At 44.3% G+C, this 24,648-nt stretch overlaps 1 protein-coding gene across 2 annotated transcripts in view; it reads right to left on the reverse strand.

Moving 5' to 3' along the window:
• FAM98B (family with sequence similarity 98 member B) overlaps nucleotides 1-24,648 on the reverse strand; it is a 114,153-nt gene that overhangs the window by 43,832 nt on the left and 45,673 nt on the right. For both annotated transcript variants that reach the window (XR_003943345.1, XM_030214503.1), the window contains exon 5: nucleotides 14,842-14,922. Coding sequence is in view for 1 of the 2 variants with exons in the window: in XM_030214503.1 (XP_030070363.1) it covers nucleotides 14,842-14,922 (81 nt within the window). In the remaining variant the exon portion in view is untranslated. The remainder of the gene's footprint in view (nucleotides 1-14,841; nucleotides 14,923-24,648) is intronic.

Genomic DNA, 24,648 nt, shown 5'->3' on the forward strand with positions numbered 1-24,648 from the left:
CAAGTAATAAGAACATAAATCTCATAACGGGTCAGACCAAAAGTCCATCAAGTCCAACATCCTGGCTCCAATAGTGGCCAATTCAAGTCATGAGTACTTGGCAGGATCCTATAGAGTAGATCTATACCTTATGGTTCCCATAGGTAAGCAGTGACTTCCCAAGACTATATGGCAAATAATGGTTTAAGAATTTTCCTGCAGGATTAAACTCAGCTATGCTAAATGCCTTGACCACACCTTTAAAAAAAAAAAAAAAATTAGACAATTTAATTGTATGTTGAGTGAATAAACATACTTGTTTGATTTGCCCTGTAGTAGAATAGGTAAATGGCTAAGAAAATAAATAGAAGGTTAGGAATTATTAGGAAAGAAATAGAAAACAAAAATGAGAATATTATAATGCCTTTGTATCCCTCCATGGTGCGAAAATACTGTGTGCAATTCTGGTCACTGCATCTCAAAAAAGATATAGTGGAATTGGAAAAAGTTCAGAGAAGAGCGACAAAATGATAAAAGGGATGGAACAACTTCCCTAGCAGGAAAGGCTAAAGAGGCTAGGGCTCTTCAGCTTGAAGAAAAGACGGCTGAGGGGAGATATGATAGAGGTCTATAAAATACTGAATGAAGTAGAACAGGTAGATGTGAATCACTTTTTTACTCTCCAAAAACACCAGGGCTAGAGCACAAGCAATGACGCTACTAAGTAGTAAATTTAAAATCGGATAAAGGGGAATTTTTTGCCAGACAGTTAGCTTAGCAGGGTTTAAAAAAGGTTTGGATTTCCTAAAAGAAAAATCTTGCCAGATACTCGTGACTTGGATTGGGCACTGTAGTAAACAGGATAAGGGGCTTCATGGACCTTCGGTTTGTCCCAGTAAGGCAATGCTTATCTCCTCTTATAAAAGGGACCCAGGTTCAAATTGTACTTCAATTCTTTGTGATTTTTTTTTAAAATTGTGAATCCTCTGGGGACAGAAAATACTACTACTAAACATTTCTAGAGCGCTACTAGGGTTACGCAGCGCTGTACAATTTAACAAAGAGAGACAGTCCCTGCTCAAAAAGCTTACAATCTAATAGACAAGTGAACGGTTGGTCCGATAGGGGCAGTCAAATTGGGGCAGTCTGGATTCACTGAACGGTAAGGGTTAGGTGCCGAACGCAGCATTGAAGAGGTGGGCTTTAAGCAAAGACTTGAAGATGGGCAGGGAGGGGGCTTGGCGTAAGGGCTCAGGAAGGTTGTTCTAAGCATAGGGTGAGGCGAGGCAGAATGAGCAGAGCCTGGAGTTGGCGGTGGTGGAGAAGGGTACTGAGAGGAGGGATTTATCCTGTGAACGGAGGTTACGGGCGGGAACGTAAGGGGAGATGAGGGTAGAAAGATAGTGAGGGGCAGCAGACTGAGTGCATTTGTAGGTAAGAAGGAGAAGCTTGAATACCTCCTGTACCTGAATGTATATGAAACCTACAAGCCTGAAGGCTATTTATGCAGTGTACACTCGGATACAACAGGTATTCTTTTGTCACTGGTGGGTTCACAATTTAAAATAAAAATAAAAATCACAAACAGTTGACATGGATTTGAACCTGGGACCCCTGGTTCTCAGGCCACTGTTCTAACCATTAGGCAACTCCCCTGTGTTCCAAATAAACATCAATGTGACCACCTTATAACATGGACTTTACTATGCTGTCACAAAGACATCTATGTCCTTTGTTTTGTACTGTTCAAAATTTGGATGTTTCAGTTTGTAAAATAGATGTTCAAGCTGGATGTCATGGACATCCACTGTTCATGTATTTTAGAATAGGCTGTATGTCGGCAGATCCTGTTCTAAAACGTATGAAAAATGGACTTCTACATGTGACGTATAGACTTGGACATCCATATTCTGATTTGGATGACCTTACTAAAATGCTGCTCATTGTCTCCGAGATTCCACCAGTACTTCAACAAGTAATTCTACAGCTATTAGATGCTGTGGAGTTATGTTAAATATGTAATGATGTTTGATGAAATAAAATGTAGTATTTTTCCATTTTAATTCTTCTTTCTTCTAAATCATACAGATACTGTGGCTTAAGTGGTTAGGGTGGTGGACTTTGGTCCTGGGGAACTGAGTTTGATTCCCGGCACAGGCAGCTCCTTGTGACTCTGGGCAAGTCACTTAACCCTCCACTGCCTGCCGTATTGAGCCTGCCATGAGTGGGAAAAAGTGCGGGGTACAAATGTAACAAAAAAAAAAAGCCAGTCCCATGAAAAAGTATATCTGCCTTCTGCCTAAAGAAAAGTCCTTGCTCAAGCAGCTTATCCCTTGCTCTAGGCCAGTAGTAACGAGGTCAGAACACCTGTGTGCTGGAAAAAATCATTCAATGTTTTTTCTCTCTCTCGCTCTCTCTCTCCCTGTTTGTGTTCAGGTGCCTTATCCTATATAATAATACTCACCTCCAATGTTCTATGAGTCTGGCTGCCTGTGTCCGTAACTCTGGGCTCTGAAGCCCCAGCTGACGTCAATGGACGCATTACGCCGAAAACCCAGGGGACGTGATCAAGTTGGAATCGGTTTGTGTGCGTACGTCAGACGCACGAGCACAAACTGATTCAAACTTGATCACGTCATTCGTCCACACCGGCCGAGGAGACTTCAGCTGGCGGGGGTTGGGGTCCCCCGCCAACACAGGTACGTGATGCGGCGGGGGAGGTTTGGCGGCAGGAAGGGGGGCTCGAGATGGTCGTGACGGGGGTGACAGGGGTCAGGAACTCCGAGGGGGGGGTCTGCAAATCAGAGGGAGGAAGGCAGGGAGGTGGGGTCTGGAATTCGGATGGAGGGAGGGGGGGAGAGAGTGGGGGGGAGGGAGGGGGTCTGGAATAGGGGAGGGACAGGGGTCTGGAATTCGGAGGAGGGGACGAGAGGCGAGGGGGGAATGCACCACCTGTACAAAAAAAAAAAAAAAAAGGGGGGGGACTACCCTGGAATTCGGAGGGGGGGGGGACGACGACCCTGGAACACGGAGGAAAGGGGGACACTGGAACTCGGTGGGAGGGAGGAACCCCAGGCACACACATTCTCTCTCACAGACACACACTCAGTCTCACTCACTCTGTCACACACACACACTAGCAAATTCACTCTCTCTCTCACACAGTCACTCACACACACTCACTAGCAAATTCACTCTCTCTCTCTCTCACACAGTCACTCTCACACACACTCACTAGCAAATTCACTCTCTCTCTCTCTCTCACACAGTCACTCTCACACACACTCTCTCAAACATACACACTCTAAGGAAAACCTTGCTAGCGCCTGTTTCATTTGTGCCTGAAATGGGCCTTTTCTACTAGTAGTAAAATATTTTTGATATAGACAGAACGTCATAGGGGTGTATATGTGCAAGTTTGAATTAGTGGTGGTGAACAGATAGCCTTTGTTCTGCTTTCCCGTTATATCAGTACATTCAACTGTCTCTCAGACTAAAGGGCGCACCCATCTGTGTCCGGAGTAAGTCCTGTTAAATTTATTTGCACAGAATGAGGCCTTACTTTTGACCAATGAATCATACTATTCCTGTCCCTATACGTTTGCTTATTTGGAGTTAGCCTATACATTTTCACTGATAGATTCAGGTGAGATTTAGTGGGTATTTCCAGCTCCTTGGGAGACCTTCCAGTCCAAGTCTGTACCTGAAGCTATGGAGGGTGAAGTGACTTTCCCAAGGTCTCAAGGAGTATCATTGGGAACTGAACCATGGTTTCCTTGGTTTTCAGTCACTGGGCTACTCATTTACTCTATTCTTGTTTCCTAGAGGCCATCTTTTTTGCTTCAAGCACAGAGCAACAAGGTTTGGGCACAGAGCAAAGTAGCTGATGTATCTATCTTGTTTTATGACTTGTTTATAAGCTGCAGGTCTCCGCAAGCATAAGGTAATTTAATAACACCTCAAATGCCTAGGCACACGTTGCTGCCTTTTCACATCCAGAAGGTTTTGGACCCCAAGTTTGTTACACTGTCACGTACTGGGTTCTCCCGTGCCCTACTGACACCTGCCGTGCTCGGAGGCAGCCCGCTCCTTTGACTTCTGGTGCGTACAAGCATGGCCATTCTGGCGGTGGTCTGGCTCCGGTGGTCAGCTTTTGGGTACTGGCTGGGGCTATTTGGCACATTCTCGCCTGGGCATCTCACCTGGGCGTCTCACTGGCGGCATGGGGATGGAGCTCTGATGTCAGATGCCTTCCCTTTTTATTCCAACCTCTCTCTTCACTCAGAGCCTCAGTATTGGTCTTCCACTGTGGTTCTGTTTCTGTGTTGCGAGTTTTGCTATTTCCTGACCTCTGGATACGGACGTCTCTTCTGAATGCTGCCTGACCTGACCTCTGCCTGGATACCGACATCTCTTCTGATTGCTGCCTGACCTCTGCCTGGATACAGACATCTCTACTGAGTGCTGCCCAGTGCTTTTTTTGTAGGGAAAAAGGTACCGGTACTCATTATGGATAACTTTAGGGGTGGGGCCACTATCTGACTCCACCCCTTCAGTAGCCACACACCTGCTTATATATATGCACCAGGGCTAGTAAAAGAGATCAATGAAAATATTAAACCAGTATAGGAGAAGAAAAATAACTTGTTATTTTTTTCCATTATAAATCATTTCTATAAGCTGGTACAGCTCCAGTATACCCAAAATGACACAAACCAAATTAGTACACAGACCAGGAATTAGGAGAACAGTCTTGCAAAATATGAAACACAATATGTTATCAAACTCTCAGAACTAGCAAACAGATCCCTATTCAGACACTTGGCCTTGCAGTCACACATGCAGAACAGATAGCCCCTCTTCAAATACAGGCAAAAATTAACCTGAAATCCTAAGAAGCTAGACTCTGCATGCAGAACACTACCAGAAAGAAACATGTTAACTCATATACAGTGCAAAATAAGACAGATGTAAATTCTCAAATTGGACATTTGCCAAACACTAAAATGAAAATAAAATTATTTTTCTACCTTTGCTGTCTGGTGACTTTATTTTTCTGATCATGTTGGTCCCAGTATCTGATTCTGCTGCTGTCTATCTGTTATCTTAACTCCGTTTTCAGGGCTTCATGTCCATTTATTTCTTTATTTTCCTCCTTTCTTCTTCACTTCATGCCCTACATACATACATAAAACTGGGTCCTCCGCAGACTTGACTGGAAGAGTTAGAGTGGATCCAGCTTTTGCCTATTTTGTTATTTTTGTTACATTTGTACCCCGCGCTTTCCCACTCATGGCAGGCTCAATGCGGCTTACATGGGGCAATGGAGGGTTAAGTGACTTGCAAAGAGTCACATTTTCTCCATCCATGTGCAGTTTTTCTCCTTTCGTCCCTTTCCCTTATCTCCATCCATTTGTATCTTCTTCTTTTTTCTCTTCCTTCCCCCCTCCATCTATGTCCAGCATTTCTCCTCTCTCCCATCCCTTGCATCCATGTTCAGCATTTTCCCCTCCCCTCCATCCATGTGCATCTCCTTCCTCTTCCCTCCCCTTTATCCATATCCAGTGATTCTCCTCTCTTCCCTGTCCTCCCCTCTATCCATCCATGTCCAGCAATTCTCCTCTCTCCCCTGCTCTCCTCTCCATCCATGCTCAGCAATTCTCTTCTCTCCCCTGCCCTCCTTCATCCATGTCCAGCAATTCTCCCCTCCCTCCATCCATGTCCAGCAAATATCCTCTCTCCCTTTCCTCTTCTCCATCCATGTCCAGAAATTCTCCTCTCTTCCTTTCCTCTTTTCCATCCATGCCCAGCAATTTTCCTCTCTCCCCTGTCCTTCCCTCCATGTCCAGCAATTCTCCTCTCTCCCTTGCCCTTCCCTCCATCCACGTCCAGCAATTCTCCTCTCTCCCTTGTTTTCCTCTCAATCCATGTCCAGGTGAAGATGTGATTCCATGTGCCCCAATAAATGGAGAGTTTAATTTTACTTCCAATATTTATAATACCAGGCTTCCCATGGCATATTATAAACAACAGTTAAGATGAACCCATCAAGAAACAGGTTAGTCTCACTAAAAGTTTGCCATCTGTATTGTATAGGACAGTGTAGAAAAATGAGCACAAAATGAGTTTATAACTGCTGTTTCTTTGGGAAGCTTTCAAATAAATTAAAAAGCTGTCCAATAAGTTTTTAAAAAAATCTTATCTACTCCACCTTTGAAGGCACAGCCTATCCAACTGGAACAGCTTTAAACCTTTTACAGATTGACCAGCCATAGGCAGTCCCTTATTTCTAATGTATCTTTTTGCATGAACCAGTGTGATGGGCTCACCCCGTTGGCTGTCTACCGCTTTTTCTAATCTCCACTGAGTCCAGAGTCCAGTATGTCTCTCTCCTGCGCTCCCACCCCTTGCCCAGGTCAGGTGAAAATTTCCTCCCTCCCCATGTCTTTCTCCTGCACCCTGCCCCTCCCTTGCCATCATCGCTAAACATTTCCCCTGCGTTGGTTCTGCAGTCCTTCTTTCTCTCTGCCGTGTCCCGCCTCCTTTGCTGTAACTTCCTGTTTCCGCAGGGGCACGGCAGAGACAAAGAAGGACTCGTGAGTCGACACAGGGCAGGCAGCTGAATGTGGAACGCTGCCTCTGTTAGTGTTCTGAAGAGAAAAAAGAAAACAAAACTTTGGAACAGGTAGGTAGGCAGGTGGGCAGGCGGGTGAAAAGCTCAGGACAGACAGCTATCGTTGGTGGCAGAGGCAGCGGCGCGAGAGAGAGTGTGCGAGCGCAGCTCAAAGTTAGAACAGGTGAAAAAAGCTAGCAATATTTCTTTCATTAGTAACTTCGCTCCTATCTTAACATACTTCCTATAACAACTAATAATTTCCTAATGAAACAAAACCAAAATATTCAAAAGTTTGACACTCACTTCATAAGTCTCAGGAAAATGTTCCCGTCCCCTAAGAACAATGACAATACAGCCAAACACCCTTTTGTGACAAATGGCTGACATCTGGTCCATTTCTGAATGGGCTCTGCATCAAGGTAACTCAATCAATTCTTATAACACGGGCTCCAGCCACCCAATTATTTTCAGGGGGTGAGCTGCATATCTGGCATAAAGAGTAATAAAGTGTCATGTCCAGTAAAGTCTGTGAGAATCTTGTTGGTCTTTCCTGGAATAATATCTCAAAGTACTCCTGCCCTCAGTGACTTGGATAAATCTGCGCGATACAGGTTTCACAAAGAAATATGGCAATAAGCCAGTAGCAAAAGCCAAGTAAAGAAAAATAGCCAAAAACCAAAAGTGGCACAGACGAATAATATGAGCGCGCATGAGAGAGCAAAAAGCTCAGTCTGTCTCTGCTTGCAAATTAGTACATTTTCTGTTATCAGTGCTGTTTGTAGACCATGCCTGAACTCTGGAAACAATGTCTGTGACTGGCTATATCAGAGCTCACCAATGTTAGCAGAACCAAATCAGACATTCACGATCATAAACAAGTCAAATGTACCATGTCTTCAGTGCAGAGAGATGGAATGCAGCTATGGAATGCTGAAGTCCCAAGCTGGTCTGTTTTTATTAACTTTTAGGTATGTTTTTAAAATACCACCCAGAATTGTAGATGGTATGGGAAATAAGAGTTTTTTTTTAAATCGATGAATGAAATCAATAAAAATCTGTCACCACTTCTCTGGGAGAGAGATATAGGCATCGGTTTCAGCAAGTAAACAAGGAAAGAAATAAAAATGTTATCTTTGATTCTTCACACATAGGAAGAATAGCAAAAACTACAGTGTCACAGGTCCATAGTGCTTTGTAGTAGAATCCATGTTATTCTTGTTCTGGCCTTACATTCCCCACAATAGACTGATCAGGTTTTTGCCCTACAGGTGCACCCACTGTATATGGTTCAATATTTGTATATGTGCATGCTTAAAATTATAGTGGTTCACAAAGATCCCCCCCCCCCCCCCCCAAGGAGGAGAACAAGTGTGTTGAAGGATGCAGTGAAGTGTGGAAAGCATTTTATTAAATCATCATATGTAGAGTCTGAGCTGACTTCTAGGACATTGGCAGTCATAGTAGAGGTAGGCAGGCTGATATGGCTGTAGCCCAGCAGCCTTTGAGAGGACAACTCAGCAATATATTAAAAGAAACATTCCTTGTCATCTATGCTACAGCAGTGCAGACAAGTAGATTACGTACACCTCCAAGCTCAGAACACTTAACCCCCCTTTAAAAGCTGCTGGAACTACACTGGTCTCCTCAGTATTTCTCTGGCTCCAGTAGATGGTGGAGACAACTATGAGTAGGCCACTCCTGGGAAGGCTGTAGTTTTGGATTCCTGATGAAATACAGATAAGAGTCTGCCAGATGCAGCAGGCAACAGTCCTTTGCGGCTGATTTTGCTCTCCTCTTGGGAACAGACTAGAGGGCTAGGATTGGCAGAGGCTGGTTCACAGAGCCCAGAGATACTAAACCCAGTGGGTGCCAGAATCCTCTCTCCTAGGGAAGAGACTAGAGGGCTAGCAATGGCAGAGGCCAGTCTATAGAGACCAGGGGTGCCAGATCCTCCCCCCTTCTGATCCTACATTCCTTGAGCAATGATTGATTAAACCTTTTGGAAAAGTAAAGGGCCTTCAGTACTGCTAGTTTTCAGCCTGCCATCTAGTCTGCATCACTGCTGTTTGACTGAAATACAATCATGGGTTCTGAAATTGACAAAATCAGGGGTTCTAAAGTGATCATGCTGCCCCCCTCTTTCCTTCTACTTGCTTCCAAGTATGTCTGGAAATAAATGGAGGTGTCATGCTGCAGTAAGTCATGAACTTCAGCATGTTAGATGGTGCGTTATATTCTGGCCTGTGAGCAGGCAGGCAAGCAGGCACCAGCTAGGTGAGTGCAATCCGCTTTCCCTATGCTTGCTTTCAGTATGTATGGAAATAGCTGCAGTGTCACCTCCCTTTAAGTCATAGAAGTTCAGTGCATCAGCCGGTGTGTTTGGTCTGGTTTGGGTGCAGGCATGCAAGCACGTGCCAGGTGGGCAGGTGCAAAGTTTAGCATCCAGTCAAAAGCAAAACCGGACATGTTCCCCAGATTACGCTGTGGCCCATGCAGTGTATGTGGGATAAGACCTGGTTGGCATTCCTGTTCTAAAGGGATTACCAGCATTTTTATTTCTGTTTTATGCTGAAAATTTACAAGTAATGCACACCAGGTGCTTTATTTTCTCTTATACTGTGATAGAGGAATAGGGAAGTTCAGGAAGACTACATATCTACCCTTAGGCATGGCACAGTCTGCACAGGTTCAGTTCTCTACTGAGAGAATATTTCAGCAGGTGGCGTCACATGCATATCAGAGTTCCCCTCTCCTCCCCATTCCCTCCCACATAGAAAAGCAATAGTGGGAACACCTGCAGAACTCACTCTCTGCCCCTTTACATAAGTGAAGCTTCTCAGATTTCCTGTAAGATTAGGTTTAGGATGCATTAAAAACATGTGCAGCTTGCAAATAAAAAAATCCTGGGTGACCTGCTTCAGCCACACCTAGAGATTTTGCTTTAAGCCTAGCCCTAATCTGTGTGTCCCTGCTTGGAAGGAACTGCAAGTTAATTGCCTATCTTTGGGACACTGGGGTATTCCACTGACCGGAGCAAGAGGAGGAGATGGTCGGTTTAGCAGACAGAAATGGACACTGCCCTCTCAGAAAGGATAGTAAACTCAGTGGGGAGATTCTTTGGAAAAGAGAAACTGGTGACAAAGGCCATAAGAGATGTTAATCTGCAAAGCGGATTCTATATTCCTAGGTAGTCAGAGGGTGTATCCTGATGAACAAACCAAAGGTTTTATATTCTCTTCCTGGTGAAGAGAAGAATAAAGTGTTTTGGTCACTTGAGGTAGGGAGGGTTGTTCCTATGTAAAACCATAAATAGAGGGATGCACAACAATCAGTGATCTCCATGGTAGAAACATTTGAATCTCTGTTTAAACATTTTTTTCTATAATCTCCCTCATTCCAGGTAGCTATATGCAGTGGCTCCAGATCAAAGTCCTCCTGTTTTGGCCCTGCATCCATTGAAGGGCCACAATGACCTTCCTGCAGGTAATAGTATGCAGAGCATCCCTATGAAGGATCAAACAGCTCTTGGACAGGTTACCAGATGGTGAGTCTTGATTGATGGAGGAAAGTAATGCTAGGAGCTCCTTTCCATGAATCCTCCATATTGCCTGGTCAGATCTTGTTCAAGACAGGGCCACAACATTTCAACCATGCTTCTTGGGAGCTCTTGTGCAGAGCAGCAAACACACCAATCTCGAATGGGTTGTGCAGTTCACCCTCTACAAGAGTTAATGGTCTCTTGAAGTCCTAGAACTTCAGGAACCAAAATTCATAATCTTGCTAATAGTAGTTATGGAAGGTCCTTCCTCATCTCAGGTCCCTACTCCCAATACTGGTCACTGTTGTCCAAATTCAGAGGCCAAGAGAAATACTATTCTGGGTGGATGTCACCCTTGTAGCAAACTACTGTGTTCGTTCAAGGACACACATGACATCTTCTTACTGGGTAGATGGACACTACTCAGGGGGATTTTCCTTCACCCTCACTATAGGCTTCGGGGGCAATACTAAACTGATAAGCCACAGGAGTTTTGGTTCAAAAGAGGGCTCTGAGTCTACCTGTTCTTGGGGGTCCCAAGCAGAATGGCAGACCTCTTCTCAGGTAGCTTTTCACATGGATCACAGGGATATTCCCTCCCAGAATTAACACCAGATATTCCCAGATTCAGTATCACGGGTCTCTCACGCAGTTTTAGGCTCTCTCCCCTTGGGTAAACTGTCAGTCAAGGGGTAGTATATTCAGATGCCTCGCAATTAAGGATCAAATCAGCACAGGACAGTTCGATAGTATCCAGGCTTTTGCAGGTGTAGAAACTCTGTGCTGCTGATTATAATGCAAAAAATTTTATCTTTCCTAGTTTAAGCACAGGGGAGCCCTACTGTCTCTTAAGAAAAGTCTAGTCTTGTGGTCTTATACATCAGGGGCTCAAGACCTCGCTCTCAGTTTCTTGTTTCCATATCTTCCTTGAGGATGGTCCTTTCTGCAGGTCCTAAGCTCCAGGACAATGGACTATAAGTTGTACTTTGTACTCAGACCCATATATGTTCCAGCTCCTTTGAAGGTGACTTTCTTTAGCCAATGGAAACCGGAAGGGGCCTGAACAGGTGAATTTCACAATTATCTCTCCAGAATCAGCCATCTAGCACGCCAGCAATCCTGGCATCTAGCTTGAGGATAAGGTAGTATCCAGGTGTTTGTAGGCAAGAAGGTACAACTTGGTGATGGAAACAAAGCTGAGGGAAAGTAGTAGCCCTCAGGTGCCCTGGTAAGTGGGTCAGATTTAGGCTAGGATGGAGTTCCTCTGCAGTAGTACACATGACTAACATTAACTGTCAGACAGATTTTCTGAGCAAAGCACATTTGGACCCTGAAGTATAAGGACTGAGCTAAGCAGATGCGGCTCTACTATGGTCAACTGTGGCACCTCCAGAGTGGATCTCATATTGGCTCAGTAAACTCCAAGAAAAACAAGTTCTTCAACCAAAAGAAAAAAAAAAGCAGGAGCCAGTGGGGCTGGATATCCTGGTAGGCCAGGACTGACATCCAGTCTCCTACACATGTCCCTACTGGGAGTCTGGATATGACCTGATTATTATTATTATTTTTTTTTTTTTTGAAGAGGCGAATCCCAACAAGAGAGCCTGAAGCTTTGAAACCTTATGTGCCGACGCAACAGCCACCAAGAACACTGTCTTTAGTGTAAGATATTTCAAAGAGCCCATCCAGAGTAGCTGATGAGGCTTCTGAAGAGTCTGAAGGACTAAATTAAGGTTCCATGGTGTATGAAAGGGAGGCCCCAAGCGGCCTGTTTCCAGCAAAAATTGACCTCCTGCACTCAGTGAGGAAGATCCTCTCCTATGCTATGTCAAACAGAATGCTCAGATACTCCAGCATCTGTAATGGAGTTAGTTTACTCTTCTCAAAATTGATCACCCAACCCAGCGAAAGCAGAAGACAAACAACTTTGTCTGCTGCTGCCACGCTGTCTGAATAGGACGACGCAAGAATGCGCCAGTCAGCCATCGAGATATGGGTGAACATTGATTCCCTGGTGCTGAAGAAAGACCGCTGCCACCATCATCACCACCATAACCTTGGTACAACGCTCTCTGATCTGTGGTGAGACAGGAGGGCAAAGCTCTGAACTGGAAGCGATGGCCCAGCAACACAAAACATAGAAATCTCTAATGTGGCAGGAGAAGTCCATCATGTAACCTTCTCTAAGAATATCCAGAACCCACTAGTCTGATGTTATTTTGGCCCACTCCTCCTGAAACTCCTGAAGACGTCCTCCCAACAGAGGAAAAGAAGACTGGACCAGCCTCGCATCACTGAGAAACTCTGGAGGCACTGGGCGCTCTAGTTGACTGATAAGAGAATTTCCTGTCCGCACAAAAGGACAATTAGCATGCCTGAAAGTGGGACTTCTGACCACATTGCTGATGACTAGGCAGGTATCATCTGCTGTCTCAAAATCAAGATCGAGAGACTCATAAAGATGGACAACAAGAGGCTTTGGATTTATCCTCCAGCAACCACTGTGGCTTAGTTTTCCCCCCAGTTCTTTCACCAAGTTACTGAGATCTTTTCCAAATAGCAGCTTACACCAAAGTGATGCATCTGCTGCCCGATGCCGCAACCATAGTTGCCAACATGCCATGACAGCCATGTCAAACAGCATCTGCCAAGTAGACCAACCTTGCTTCCAGATGGGCGTTATGGTGCCAGTCTTGTGTTGCCGATGCCACTTCAGGCTCGTTTTTTCCACGAACAAACTGCACACTGTCACTTGAAGGCCCAGTGAGGCCACTTCAAAGGCTTGTTTCAGCGAGGCTTCTAGCTTCCTATACTGGATGTGTCGGGAAGGCCTCAGAAGGCTCTCTAAGCCCCCTCATGATTGATGAAGATGGAACTCCCAACAACAAAGCAGAAGGCTCCTCAATGGAAAGTACCACCAGTGCCTCCAAAATAAGAGTAGTGAGCTCCTCTTTATGAAACAGGCTCAGTACTTTCCCTCCTCTGTCTTGTTCCTCATCTGCCCACTCCTGATAGGTCTAAACGAGATATCTTAGGCGTCAGAGGGGCAGCGGGACAAAAAACTGAAGCACCTTTCAGCAACACAGACAGTCCCTGCTTCAGTAAACAGGTCTAGTTTAAGAGCAATATAAACTCCGGAGAAAACAAATTTCCCAATGCAGCTGAATGCTCTGTTGGGCCCCAAGGCTGTAAAATTGCAGCTATGCCCCATGTGTGATCAGACAGAGGCTGCTCCTCGCTGCCAGTTGGTCCCAACTAAATGGCACCCGTTACTGCGCTCTCCTGTATTAAACTGCTCGAAGACAACAACACAGTCGGAAGCAGCACAAAATCTGAAGACATGCAGCCGCTGACCTTTTCCTCCACGTTCTGTCTGATTCCTGGCTTGCATGCACGGCAAACAGCACCGGCCGGTGTGTCCCACAGCGGGAAGACTGTTTAATTGGCTCTATGAGAGTTGTCATTTGCCCCGCCTGTCACAAGCACAGAACAATGTGTCCCAAGCAACGAGTCAGGATCCCTCTTCCTATACCAAGTAGAACTGGCAGCCTTCTAAGTGGTTCCGAGTCAAACTTAATTCGGACTTAACAATGCCAGCTGCTCTCCCCAAACTCTCAGTCTCCACAAGTCTTACCATAGATGAGAAAGGCTCAGGACTGATAATTTATCCCACGCTCTCCACAAAACCTCTCTCTCTCTTTTTTTTTTTCTTTTTAAAGATTGTTGTGCTGGAAAGGAGAGCTCCACAGGAAACAGAGGTGAAGGGAGGGAAGAAATAAATTCACAGGGCACCATAGACAGGGATCTGAGGACCTCCAGATAAAATTCTGCAGACTCATGCCATCTGCAAAGCTCAACTGGGGACCAACTGACCAAATAGACCAGGAGCAAAGCACTCAGAACCAGAGGCTGAAAAAAGTGTCCATCCATCAATTGGAATTAGAAAATATTGAGGCGCTGGACTGGACAAGAAGAAAGATATGTCTCAGCTCAGTTTTCAGTTCTCCATCTCCACCTGCTGGTTGATGGAACAACTATCCCATAGGTTCTGGAATTATGGGAAGCTAGAAATGGAAAAAATAAATAAAGGGATTGCAGGAGCAGCAGACAGGGGGACCTGCAAATCTGTTGAGGTGGGGAGACTATTTTGACCATTCACTGGCCCCTCTGAAAGCATACCCAGGAGTGACCCTGGAAGAAGCTAACACCTCTTGAAGGTAGAGTTAATGTTCCATATGTAATGCAGCTTGCAAACTTTAAAGCACAAGCTGTGTTGTTCGTTACACAAAGAGATTCTTTGTCCACATTTGCATGCTTCAAAGCTCAATAATATGTTGAAGTGAACATTTGTGTCCTAAGCTGAATTATTACCAACATGTTACTGCCAACTAATGCATATTAATTGGCCAGTAACACAGCTTTGAAAGCAGACCCTTTTGAGTGTAAACTCTTGGGTAGGGATATGCTTACTGTACATAACTCACTTTGGAGCAATGAGCAATGAAATCTAAAATCCAAATAACAATAAATTATATGTGTCTCATCATACAAACTGATATTATAATATTTATGTTTATCTACTTCTTCCATAAATACAAAATAAAAATAAACGCATATAACCAACATGCTGGCAAGTAAGCTTTTTGAGTCTTCTATGCCTTCTGACTGGGCAAGTCAGTTCTTGCATTGTAGAACACTGCTCACTCACCATCTGCTCAGAGTTTAATTCCACTTTCAGCAGGGGCTCTCCCACATGGCTCTTCTTTAGTTTGCTAAGAATATCTGTTACCTGAAATGGGATAAAAGTTCTTCAGAATACATAAGCACAATCTGATGTTTCTTTAAAACTGGGGGTCTAGAATCAGTGTGTCTGATCAACAAAGCTTCAAACACAATTAATGAAAACTGAATATGTGAGGAGCTGTGGTGTGGTAGAAATACACCATAATCAAAAGCTGAAAAAAATGTTTTCCCCTCTCTTGTGTTTTTTTGCGTTTTAAACTTTTTTTGTTTATTTAACTAAAATTTTGGAGGAAAAGACCTCAAATGTCCCAGCCAAAATGCAAAAAACACAAGAGATGGGAAAATATTTTTCCAGCTTTTGATTATGGTGTAAACATACATTTTGCTGAAATTTAGTCACAGTATTTTTGAACAGTGGTAGAAACAAAGCCAGAGAGGGACAGACAGTTTCAAAACAGAGTGGATTAAGGGATGGTAGCTGGTTTCCCTAATACAGAGAGGACAGAAAAAACAAAAATGTAATGTTATGGGATGGGGATGAAAGAGGAACTGGGATGGGGATCAGAGATAGAAGAAGAGCAATGAGTAGTAGTATGTCCGACAGACAGACAGACAGAGCTTACTTCATAATGAATTCTGCAATAGGCAGAAAGCAATTCGTAAAGTCTTTTAAATTGGAGATAATGGCTTTCACTGTATTTCGGTGCAGTCCCATAGCTTTATAAATGGTTGTGATTTCAACAACTTTTTTTAATCACTTCTAGAATTTCTTTTAATCATGGCATAGTTCTTGTAGAAACTTTGTGGCGACTACTTCACTCTCATGATAAGGTTCAATATATAATGAGCTTTAGATTCAACAGGGTTATCTGTAATCATGCCTGGCTGTGTTCAATAAGCTGAACCTAATTATCAATTACATTTGGTCAATTGGTTGATTAACTAAGGGGGCAGTTATTTTTTCACATGGATAACTTTTGTACTTAAATAAATGAAGTAAATTTAAAAAACCTGTACTGTATGTTTACTCGGGTTCCTTTTATCTAATATTGCATTTTGTTTAAAGTTCTGAAACCATTCAGTGTCACACATATGCAATAACAGGGGAAATCATGAGGGGAACAAAAGCTTTATCTCACTGTATAAAACAGAGACAATAATTGTAGATGATTATTTGTGCAAAAATAATTGTACGTATGAGCATGCATGCAATATAAAAGTTTTCCTTTGAGTAGTAGGTTCAATTTGTGTACATAAGTACATAAGTACTGCCATACTGGGAAAGACCAAAGGTCTATCGAGCCCAGCATCCTGTTTCCAACAGTGGCCAATCCAGGTCACAAATACCCGGCAAGATCTCAAAAATGTACAAAACATTTTATACTGCTTATCCCAGAAATAGTGGATTTTCCCCAAGTCCATTTTTTTTTTGTTACAGTTGTACCCCGCACTTTCCCACTCATGGCAGGCTCAATGCGGCTTACATATTATATACAGGTACTTATTTGTACCTGGGGCAATGGAGGGTTAAGTGACTTGCCCAGAGTCACAAGGAGCTGCCTGTGCCTGAAGTGGGAATCAAACTCAGTTCCCCAATTCCCCAGGACCAGAGTCCACCACCCTAACCACTAGGCCACTCCTCCACTCCTCTATGGACTTTTCCTTTAGGAAGCCGTCCAAACCTTTTTTAAACTCTGTTAAGCTAACCGCCTTTACCACATTCTCTGGCAACGAATTCCAGAGTTTAATTACACGTTGAGTGAAAGAGATGTTGTCATTTGTATGGGGCTACATGAGATGGAAAAATAGAAGACCTCTGTGTGCCAGAGAAAGAGAAATAGAAGGCATTGTTTCAGAAATAACAGTAGGTGTGTTTGGGCATACACATCTTTACCAATTTACATCCAATTTATGCATGCAAGCCCCACAGCATAGGAAATTCAGATGCATATAAGCACAGGAATGGATATTGTCTAGCTGCTGCCAAAAATACTCTACACATGTACCTATTTTTCTGATCCTGTCAAATGTTATGTGCATAAACTGAAAAAAAAATATTACAGGAATAAAATAGTGACATAAAGAGAGACAGAGATTCAGAGGCACTTATGTGGTCAACAGCAGCATTGCATGACTGCTTTTTTTTCTTCTTTTTAAAATTTATGGTGGTTGTGCATATAACCGTGGCGATTTTATTTGCGAAATGGTCAAGGTTATATTTATAAAAAGAAGAATGACGGTCACGTGATGCTATGCTCGAGGGCAGCTGCTGTTAAACAGTGCTCCTAGGACTGACTGCCCTAATCCCCCTCTAACAGCGTTTATCTGACCTTCTTCAGCGCTGACCGCCCTTATAGCTCCTAGATTGCTGGTTTGGGAAGCTGACTGAATCCCAGGCGTTTAAGGTGTCTAAAGGGCTACGAAAGGGGAGCGATTGCCCTCGACCCTTTGAAACTAAGATGGTGGACTCACCTAGCCCGATGGAGCCTTCACCCAGATCCGAGTAGACAGCGGAGATTGTGACAGAAGTGAAAGCTGTGCTGGAGCTCGCAATCTCTCATCAGCTTAAAATCATTGCAGAGAAAAGACTGTCTGGGAGAGTATAAGAGAAATGCGGTGTGAATCTGAAGTAGTGCAACAGAGAGTAGATACTCTAAAGACCTCTAGTCACGTGCTGGAATTGACCTCGACACAAACAGAGAACCGCCTTGCCCAGCTGAAAAGTAAAATAAATGACCTGGAGAATTGGAATCACCGCAAAAATCTGTGGTTTGTTGGACTGCCGGAGTCGATTTGTGAGAGTGACTTGTGTGGCTTTCTGGAGACTTGGTTAGGATCTTCCTTATAGTTAACTACATAAGTACATAAGTAATGCCACACTGGGAAAAGACCAAGGGTCCATCGAGCCCAGCATCCTGTCCACAACAGTGGCCAATCCAGGTCAAGGGCACCTGGCAAGCTTCCTAAATGTACAAACATTCTATACATGTTATTCCTGGAATTGTGGATTTTTCCCAAGTCCATTTAGTAGCGGTTTATGGACTTGTCCTTTAGGAAACCGTCTAACCCCCTTTTAAACTCTGCCAAGCTAAGCACCTTCACCATGTTCTCCGGCAACGAATTCCAGAGTTTAATTATGCGTTAGGTGAAGAAACATTCTCTCAGATTTGTTTTAAATTTACTACACTGTAGTTTCATCGAATGCCCCCTAGTCCTAGTATTTTTGGAAAGCGTGAACAGACGCTTCACATCCACCTGTTCCACTCCACTCATTATTTTATATACCTCTATCATGTCTCCCCTCAGCCGTCTCTTCTCCAAGCTGAAAAGCTATCATTTTAGTCGCCCTTCGTCGCACCTTTTCCAATTCCACTATATCTTTCTTGAGATGCGGCGACCAGAATTGAACACAATACTCAAGGTGTGGTTGCACCATGGAGCGATATAACGGCATTATAACATCCTCACACCTGTTTTCCATACCTTTCCTAATAATACCCAACATTCTATTCGCTTTCCGAGCCGCAGCAGCACACTGAGCAGAAGGTTTCAGTGTATTATCGACGACGACGACACCCAGATCCCTTTCTTGGTCCGTAACTCCTAACATGGAACCTTGCATGACGTAGCTATAATTCGGGCTCTTTTTTCCCCACATGCATCACCTTGCACTTGCTCACATTAAACGTCATCTGCCATTTAGCCGCACAGTCTCCCAAGTCTCGCAAGGTCCTTCTGTAATTTTTCACAATCCTGTCGCGAGTTAACGATTTTGAATAACTTTGTGTCATCAGCAAATTTAATTACCTCGCTAATTACTCCCATCTCTAAATCATTTATCAATATATATAAATGGCGAGTGTCGTACTCACTCGCAAATGCGCAGTAGAGACCCTCTCTGCCTCGCCCCCGCGTCAATATGTGATGACGGGGGTGGAACAGAGAGGGTCTCTACTGTACATTTGCGAGGGACACCGCCGTCGCTAACGCCCCCCCACCCAGAGTCGCCACCACCCACCTTCCACCTGGTCGGGCCCTCGCTCCGCTATTGAAACAGCGAGGGCACGCAGCACACAGCCCTGCTGAGCTGCAGTCGGCCTTCCTTCTTCTTCTCTGCCTGTGTCCCGCCCTCGACAACGTTGCATCACACGAGGGCGGGCACAGGCAGAGAAGAAGAAGGAAGGCCACGGCAGCTCAGCAGTAGAGCTGTGTGCCCTCACTGTTTCAATAACGGAGCGAGGGCCCGACCGGGTGGAAGGTGGGTGGCGACTGCTCAGGGGGAGGGGGGGCGAACTCGGAGGGGCAGCGGCGAACTCGGCGGAGGCCGGGGGGCTTTCAACCCCCCCCTTCCTATACTAGCCCGTTTTTACGGGCTCAACGGCTAGTAAATATATTAAAAAGCAGTGGTCCTAGCACAGACCCCTGAGGAACCCCACTAACTACCCTTCTCCATTGTGAATACTGCCCATTTAACCCCACTCTCTGTTTCCTACCCTTCAACCAGTTTTTAATCCACAATAGGACTTTTCCTCCTATCCCATGACCCTCCAATTTCCTCTGTAGCCTTTCATGAGGTACCTTGTCAAACGCCTTTTGAAAATCCAGATACACAATATCAACCGGCTCCCCTTTGTCCACGTTTGTTTACTCCTTCAAAGAAGTCATGCAGGTCTCCTCCATACTGAGCGGGCACATTGCCTAGGGTCCAGGAGAGAAGTGAATGCGCAGCCCAGAGCAGTGATTATCAGGCTGTTATCGGGCTGCTGAGCTGTCATAAGCAGGAAATTCTACAGGCGCTGAGAGTGGGCAAAACGCTCTCTTATGAAGGGCACCAAATTTTATGGTTTCAAGATTGTAAGTGTTGGCCAAGAGACGAGAGTTTAGCCCTATCTGTTAATCTTTGTTTGAAAGAAAGCTACATTTTGAACTGATTTACCCAGCGCAGTTGCACACTAAATATGGGGGCAAGCAACATTTTTTTTGACTCTGCGAAGGAGGCACACAACTTTCTGCCAAGCTTGGGGGTGCTCCGGCTGATCCTTAGAGAACCCTTGTGGGATTTATTATCTAATATCAATCTTTTTTGGAGCTGTGAAAATGCCAGCGATTATAGTGTACTGAGATTTAGTTAGCTGAACTACGAACCTTCAGAGACTGGGGACAACACACCTATGGAGGAAAAGAGGACACCAGGAGACATCCTCTTTTTTACTGATAGTGTTTTCCTTCTCCATTTTAGACTGGGATCCACATAGTGTCTGCATGTTGCTGAAGGGGTAGAGGCCCCACTCTGTTACAACTGTTGGCGGGTGTTTATAAGTTGCATGTTTCTTCTATTTAGTGAACAAATGTTTGAACTTGAATAAATGTTGGACAGTATTTTTAATATGTGGGGGTTTAGATTGTGGAACTATCTGATAGGGGGTGGGGTGGTCATTTTGGGGTGACTGGCTTCCCTAGAGGGAGCAGTGGGGATCGTTGGGGTCATGGGTTTCTTTTGGGTAGTTTTTTAAAAATTGGTTTTGGGATTTTATTCTATTTGGGTGGTTGGGAGGATGGGGAGAAGGGAGGACTACAGAGGAGGGAATCAGGAGGCGGCTCGCTCTGGCGATATAGTATGGATGTGTGATGTGGTATGGAGGGGGTGTTTGTGTAACGGGGGGATGGTGTGATACAGAGGGGGTGTTTGAGTAATGGGGGGATGGCGTGCTGGGACTATTTCCCTTATTTAATTTGGTTTCAAATCTTAAATGGCAGTGTCAATGCCCAGGAATTATATGATGATGAATATTTTTTCTTGGAATGTGGGAGGGATTTCTTCACCTATAAATAGATTTAAAATTTTGCAGGCTTTGCACTGCAGACAAGCGATGTGGCATTTCTTCACCTATAAATAGATTTAAAATTTTGCAGGCTTTGCACTGCAGACAAGCGATGTGGCATTTCTTCAAGAGACCCACTTGACTGCTTCTGAACATGCAAAGATGCAATGTTGGTGGGTGGGTACTATATATGGAGATCCTGCGGTGGGCAAAAAAGCAGTAGTGCTTATTTGAATTCGAAAATGCCTTTCCTGGTTATTGCATAAGTTAATAGTTAATAACTGATGAGACAGGGAGATTTGTCGTTGTGCATGTTACTCTGGATGCCCAGCAGTTTGTGTTTTGTAACTTTTATGGTCCTAATATCTATAACCACAAGTTTATATGTACTCTGCTACATCATTTAACCCTTTTCATGAGAATTTCAATCATTTTAGGAGGCAATCTGAATATGGTAGCTGATCCCATGGTGGACCGTTCGGGGGGGGGGGGGGGGGGGGGGGGGGTAAGAGGGAAATCGGCAACCCAGTCTTCCAAAGGAATCCCTTTGTTAAGTAACTTGGCTAGACCTTCCGGATGCCTACATGCAAAATTTTAAATCTATTTATAGGGGACAGGTCATTAGCTATTATAGCCATAAAAGTAAAGTTAGAGACAGGGAGATCCTGCAGCTGGAACAGCAGGTCTGTTCAGCTAGGCACTTTTTTGGTTCTCAACCTATACAGCAAAATAAGCTTCAATTACTTAGTGTCCACTTTTGAATGAACTCCTCCACCGGCAGGCAAAACAACTGGCGTATTATTGCAAATATCATCTTTATAAATTTGGGAATAAGGCGAGGACTTTGGTCGTTCAAATGACTAAGTCATGGGAAGGATGTCGGAAGATTTTACAGATGAGGGGGGAGGGAAGACGGCTGACTTGATCGGACAATGAGATTCATCGCATTTTAAAGACCTTTTTATAAGGGGTTATACTCTCACATGCCGGATCTAGGCCTTGAAGCAGAAGTCTATTTGGAAAATATTGACCTTCCTCGGATCAAGGAAGATGACTGTGCCTTTTTGAATTCTACCGATTCTGAAGAGGTTGAATGGGCAATTCAGAAAAGCTCACTGGGGAAGGCTCCGGGTCCAGATGAACCGAGGGCCAAATTCTATAGTATTTTACAGAAAGGGATCGCTCCCACTCTTATGAAGGTTTTTAACACCATCATCGCTCGTCAATCCCTCTCTCCCAGCCTTTCAGTGACCCAGATCATAGCTATCCCAGAGTCTGGAAGAGATATGGAGATCCCAGAATCTTATCACCCCATTTCACTATTGTGTGTTGAAGCTAAACTGCTGCCAAAAATCTTTGCCAACATAATGGCAAGGGTACTCCCCTCTATTTTGTTGGATTCACAGGTAGGGTTTGTTAAAGGGCTTTACATGGTCAAGAATATTAGGAGAGTTTTGGCCTCTTTGGAACAGATTTATTTGGGGGGGGGGGGAGACTCCTCATGTTTAATCAGCTTTGATGCTGAAAAAGCTTTTGACCATGTGCAATAGGGCTTTATGTTTCGAGTTTTACATCGTTATGGTATGGACGGCACCGCTGAACAGGCAATACAAGTGTTATATTCTGACTTGAAGGCGAGGGTTTGGGTTAACGATGGACTGTTGGAGGAATTTGAGATTAATCGGGGTACTCGTCAGGGCTGCCCATTGTCTCCTTTCTTGTTTGTACTAACTTTGGACCCACTAATACGGGAAATCCAGGACCATCTGGAGATTCGGGGAGTCCAGATTGGCCCTCAAGTTTTTAAAACTGCAGAGTTTGCCATTGATCTCTTGGTCCACCTTACAGATGCTCAGGCTTCTTTGACGGCTCTACTGGAGATCTTTGCCGAGTATGGAGATTATTCGGTTTCATGCTGAATTATCAAAAGTCTGAAGCTCTAGTGGTAATAGGGGGTCGGGAGCTGGACTTTGGGGAGGACTTTCCATTGAGATGGGCATGGGGTAGCTTTCGCTACTTGGGGATTTTTTTACCCTCTAATCCAAGCTTGCTCCAATTGGCTAATATCCCACACATGTTGAGAGAGACTAAGAAATATCTGGAGCTGTGGACTCACTTGCCCTTATCTTTAAGCAGACGTATTAGTCTCTTTTGGATGACCATTTTCCCAAAGTGGCTGTATGTTTTACAACTTCTCCCTATTAAGCTGACCTAATAAGTACATAAGTACTGCCACACTGGGAAAAGACCAAGGGTCCATCGAGCCCAGCATCTTGTCCACGACAGCGGCCAATCCAGGCCAAGGGCACCTGGCAAGCTTCCCAAATGTACAAACATTCTATACATGTTATTCCTGGAATTGTGGATTTTTCCCAAGTCCATTTAGTAATGGTTTATGGACTTGTCCTTTAGGAAACCGTTCACTTTTTAAACTCTGCCAACCTAACCGCCTTCACCACGTTCTCTGGCAACGAATTCCAGAGTTTAATTATGCGTTGGGTGAAGAAAATTTTTCTCCGATTTGTTTTAAATTTACTACACTGTAGTTTCATCGCATGCCTCCTAGTCCTAGTATTTTTGGAAAGCGTGAACAGACGCTTCACATCCACCTGTTCCACTCCACTCATTTTATATACCTCTATCATGTCTCCCCTTAGCCGTCTCTTCTCCAAGCTGAAAAGCCCTAGCCTCCTTAGTCTTTCTTTATAGAGAAGTCATCCCATCCCCGCTATCATTTTAGTCGCCCTTTGCTGCACCTTTTCCAATTCCACTATATCTTTCTTGAGATGCGGCGACCAGAATTGAACACAATACTCAAGGTGCGCGGTCGCACCATGGAGCGATATAACAGCATTATAACATCCTCACACCTGTTTTCCATACCCTTCCTAATAATACCCAACATTCTATTCGCTTTCCGAGCTGCAGCAGCACACTAAGCAGAAGGTTTCAGTGTATTATCGACGACGACACCCAGATCCCTTTCTTGGTCCGTAACTCCTAACGTGGAACCTTGCACAATGTAGCTATAATTCGAGCTCTTTTTCCCCACATGCATCATCTTGCACTTGCTCACATTAAACGCCATCTGCCATCTAGGCACCCAGTCTCGCAAGGTCCTTCTGTACTTTTTCACAACCCTGTCGAGAGTTAACGACTTTGAATAACTTTGTGTCATCAGCAAATTTAATTACCTCGCTAGTTATTCCCATCTCTAACTCATTTATAAATATATTAAAAAGCAGCGGTCCTAGCACAGACCTCTGAGGAACCTCACTAACTACCCTTCTCCATTGTGAATACTGCCCATTTAACCCCACTCTCTGTTTCCTATCCTTCAACCAGTTTTTAATCCACAATAAGACTTTTCCTCCTATCCCATGACCCTCCAATTTCCTCTGTAGCCTTTCATGAGGTACCTTGTCAAACGCCTTTTGAAAATCCAGATACACAATATCAACCGGCTCCCCTTTGTCCACAAGTTTGCTTACTCCTTCAAAGAATTGAAGTAAATTGGTCAGGCAAGATTTCCCCACACAAAAGCCGACCTAGAAGGAATTAAGCAGGTTGTATGGGATGATAGGCATCTTTTGTTGGAGAGGTAGGGGACCTAAAATGCGGCTTTAGAGAAGGATCATTTTATATTCTGGCATCTCTCCTTCTTACTTCATGCTTCGTCCTCGCTGATCCCTGAAAATGTGCGACATAGTTGGCTCCTGAAACCTTTGAGAGACTTATGGGCAGAGCTAATGACTCTGGGGAGGGAATCATACCTGCTCTGTACTGTTGCCTATTCAAGGCAATGGAGGATTTGCCCCTGGTATGGAGAATAGGATATTAACACAGTGAGTGAACTTCAGGGCTCCTTTGGTTGGAACTTCTTCTTTATATTTTTTTTAAACGGTTATGGGATCCCTCCACCAATTTGAACCATTGCCTGCGGCAATTCA

Source organism: Microcaecilia unicolor, chromosome 9 (genome assembly GCF_901765095.1).
Source record: "Microcaecilia unicolor chromosome 9, aMicUni1.1, whole genome shotgun sequence".
Lineage (NCBI taxonomy): Eukaryota > Metazoa > Chordata > Amphibia > Gymnophiona > Siphonopidae > Microcaecilia > Microcaecilia unicolor.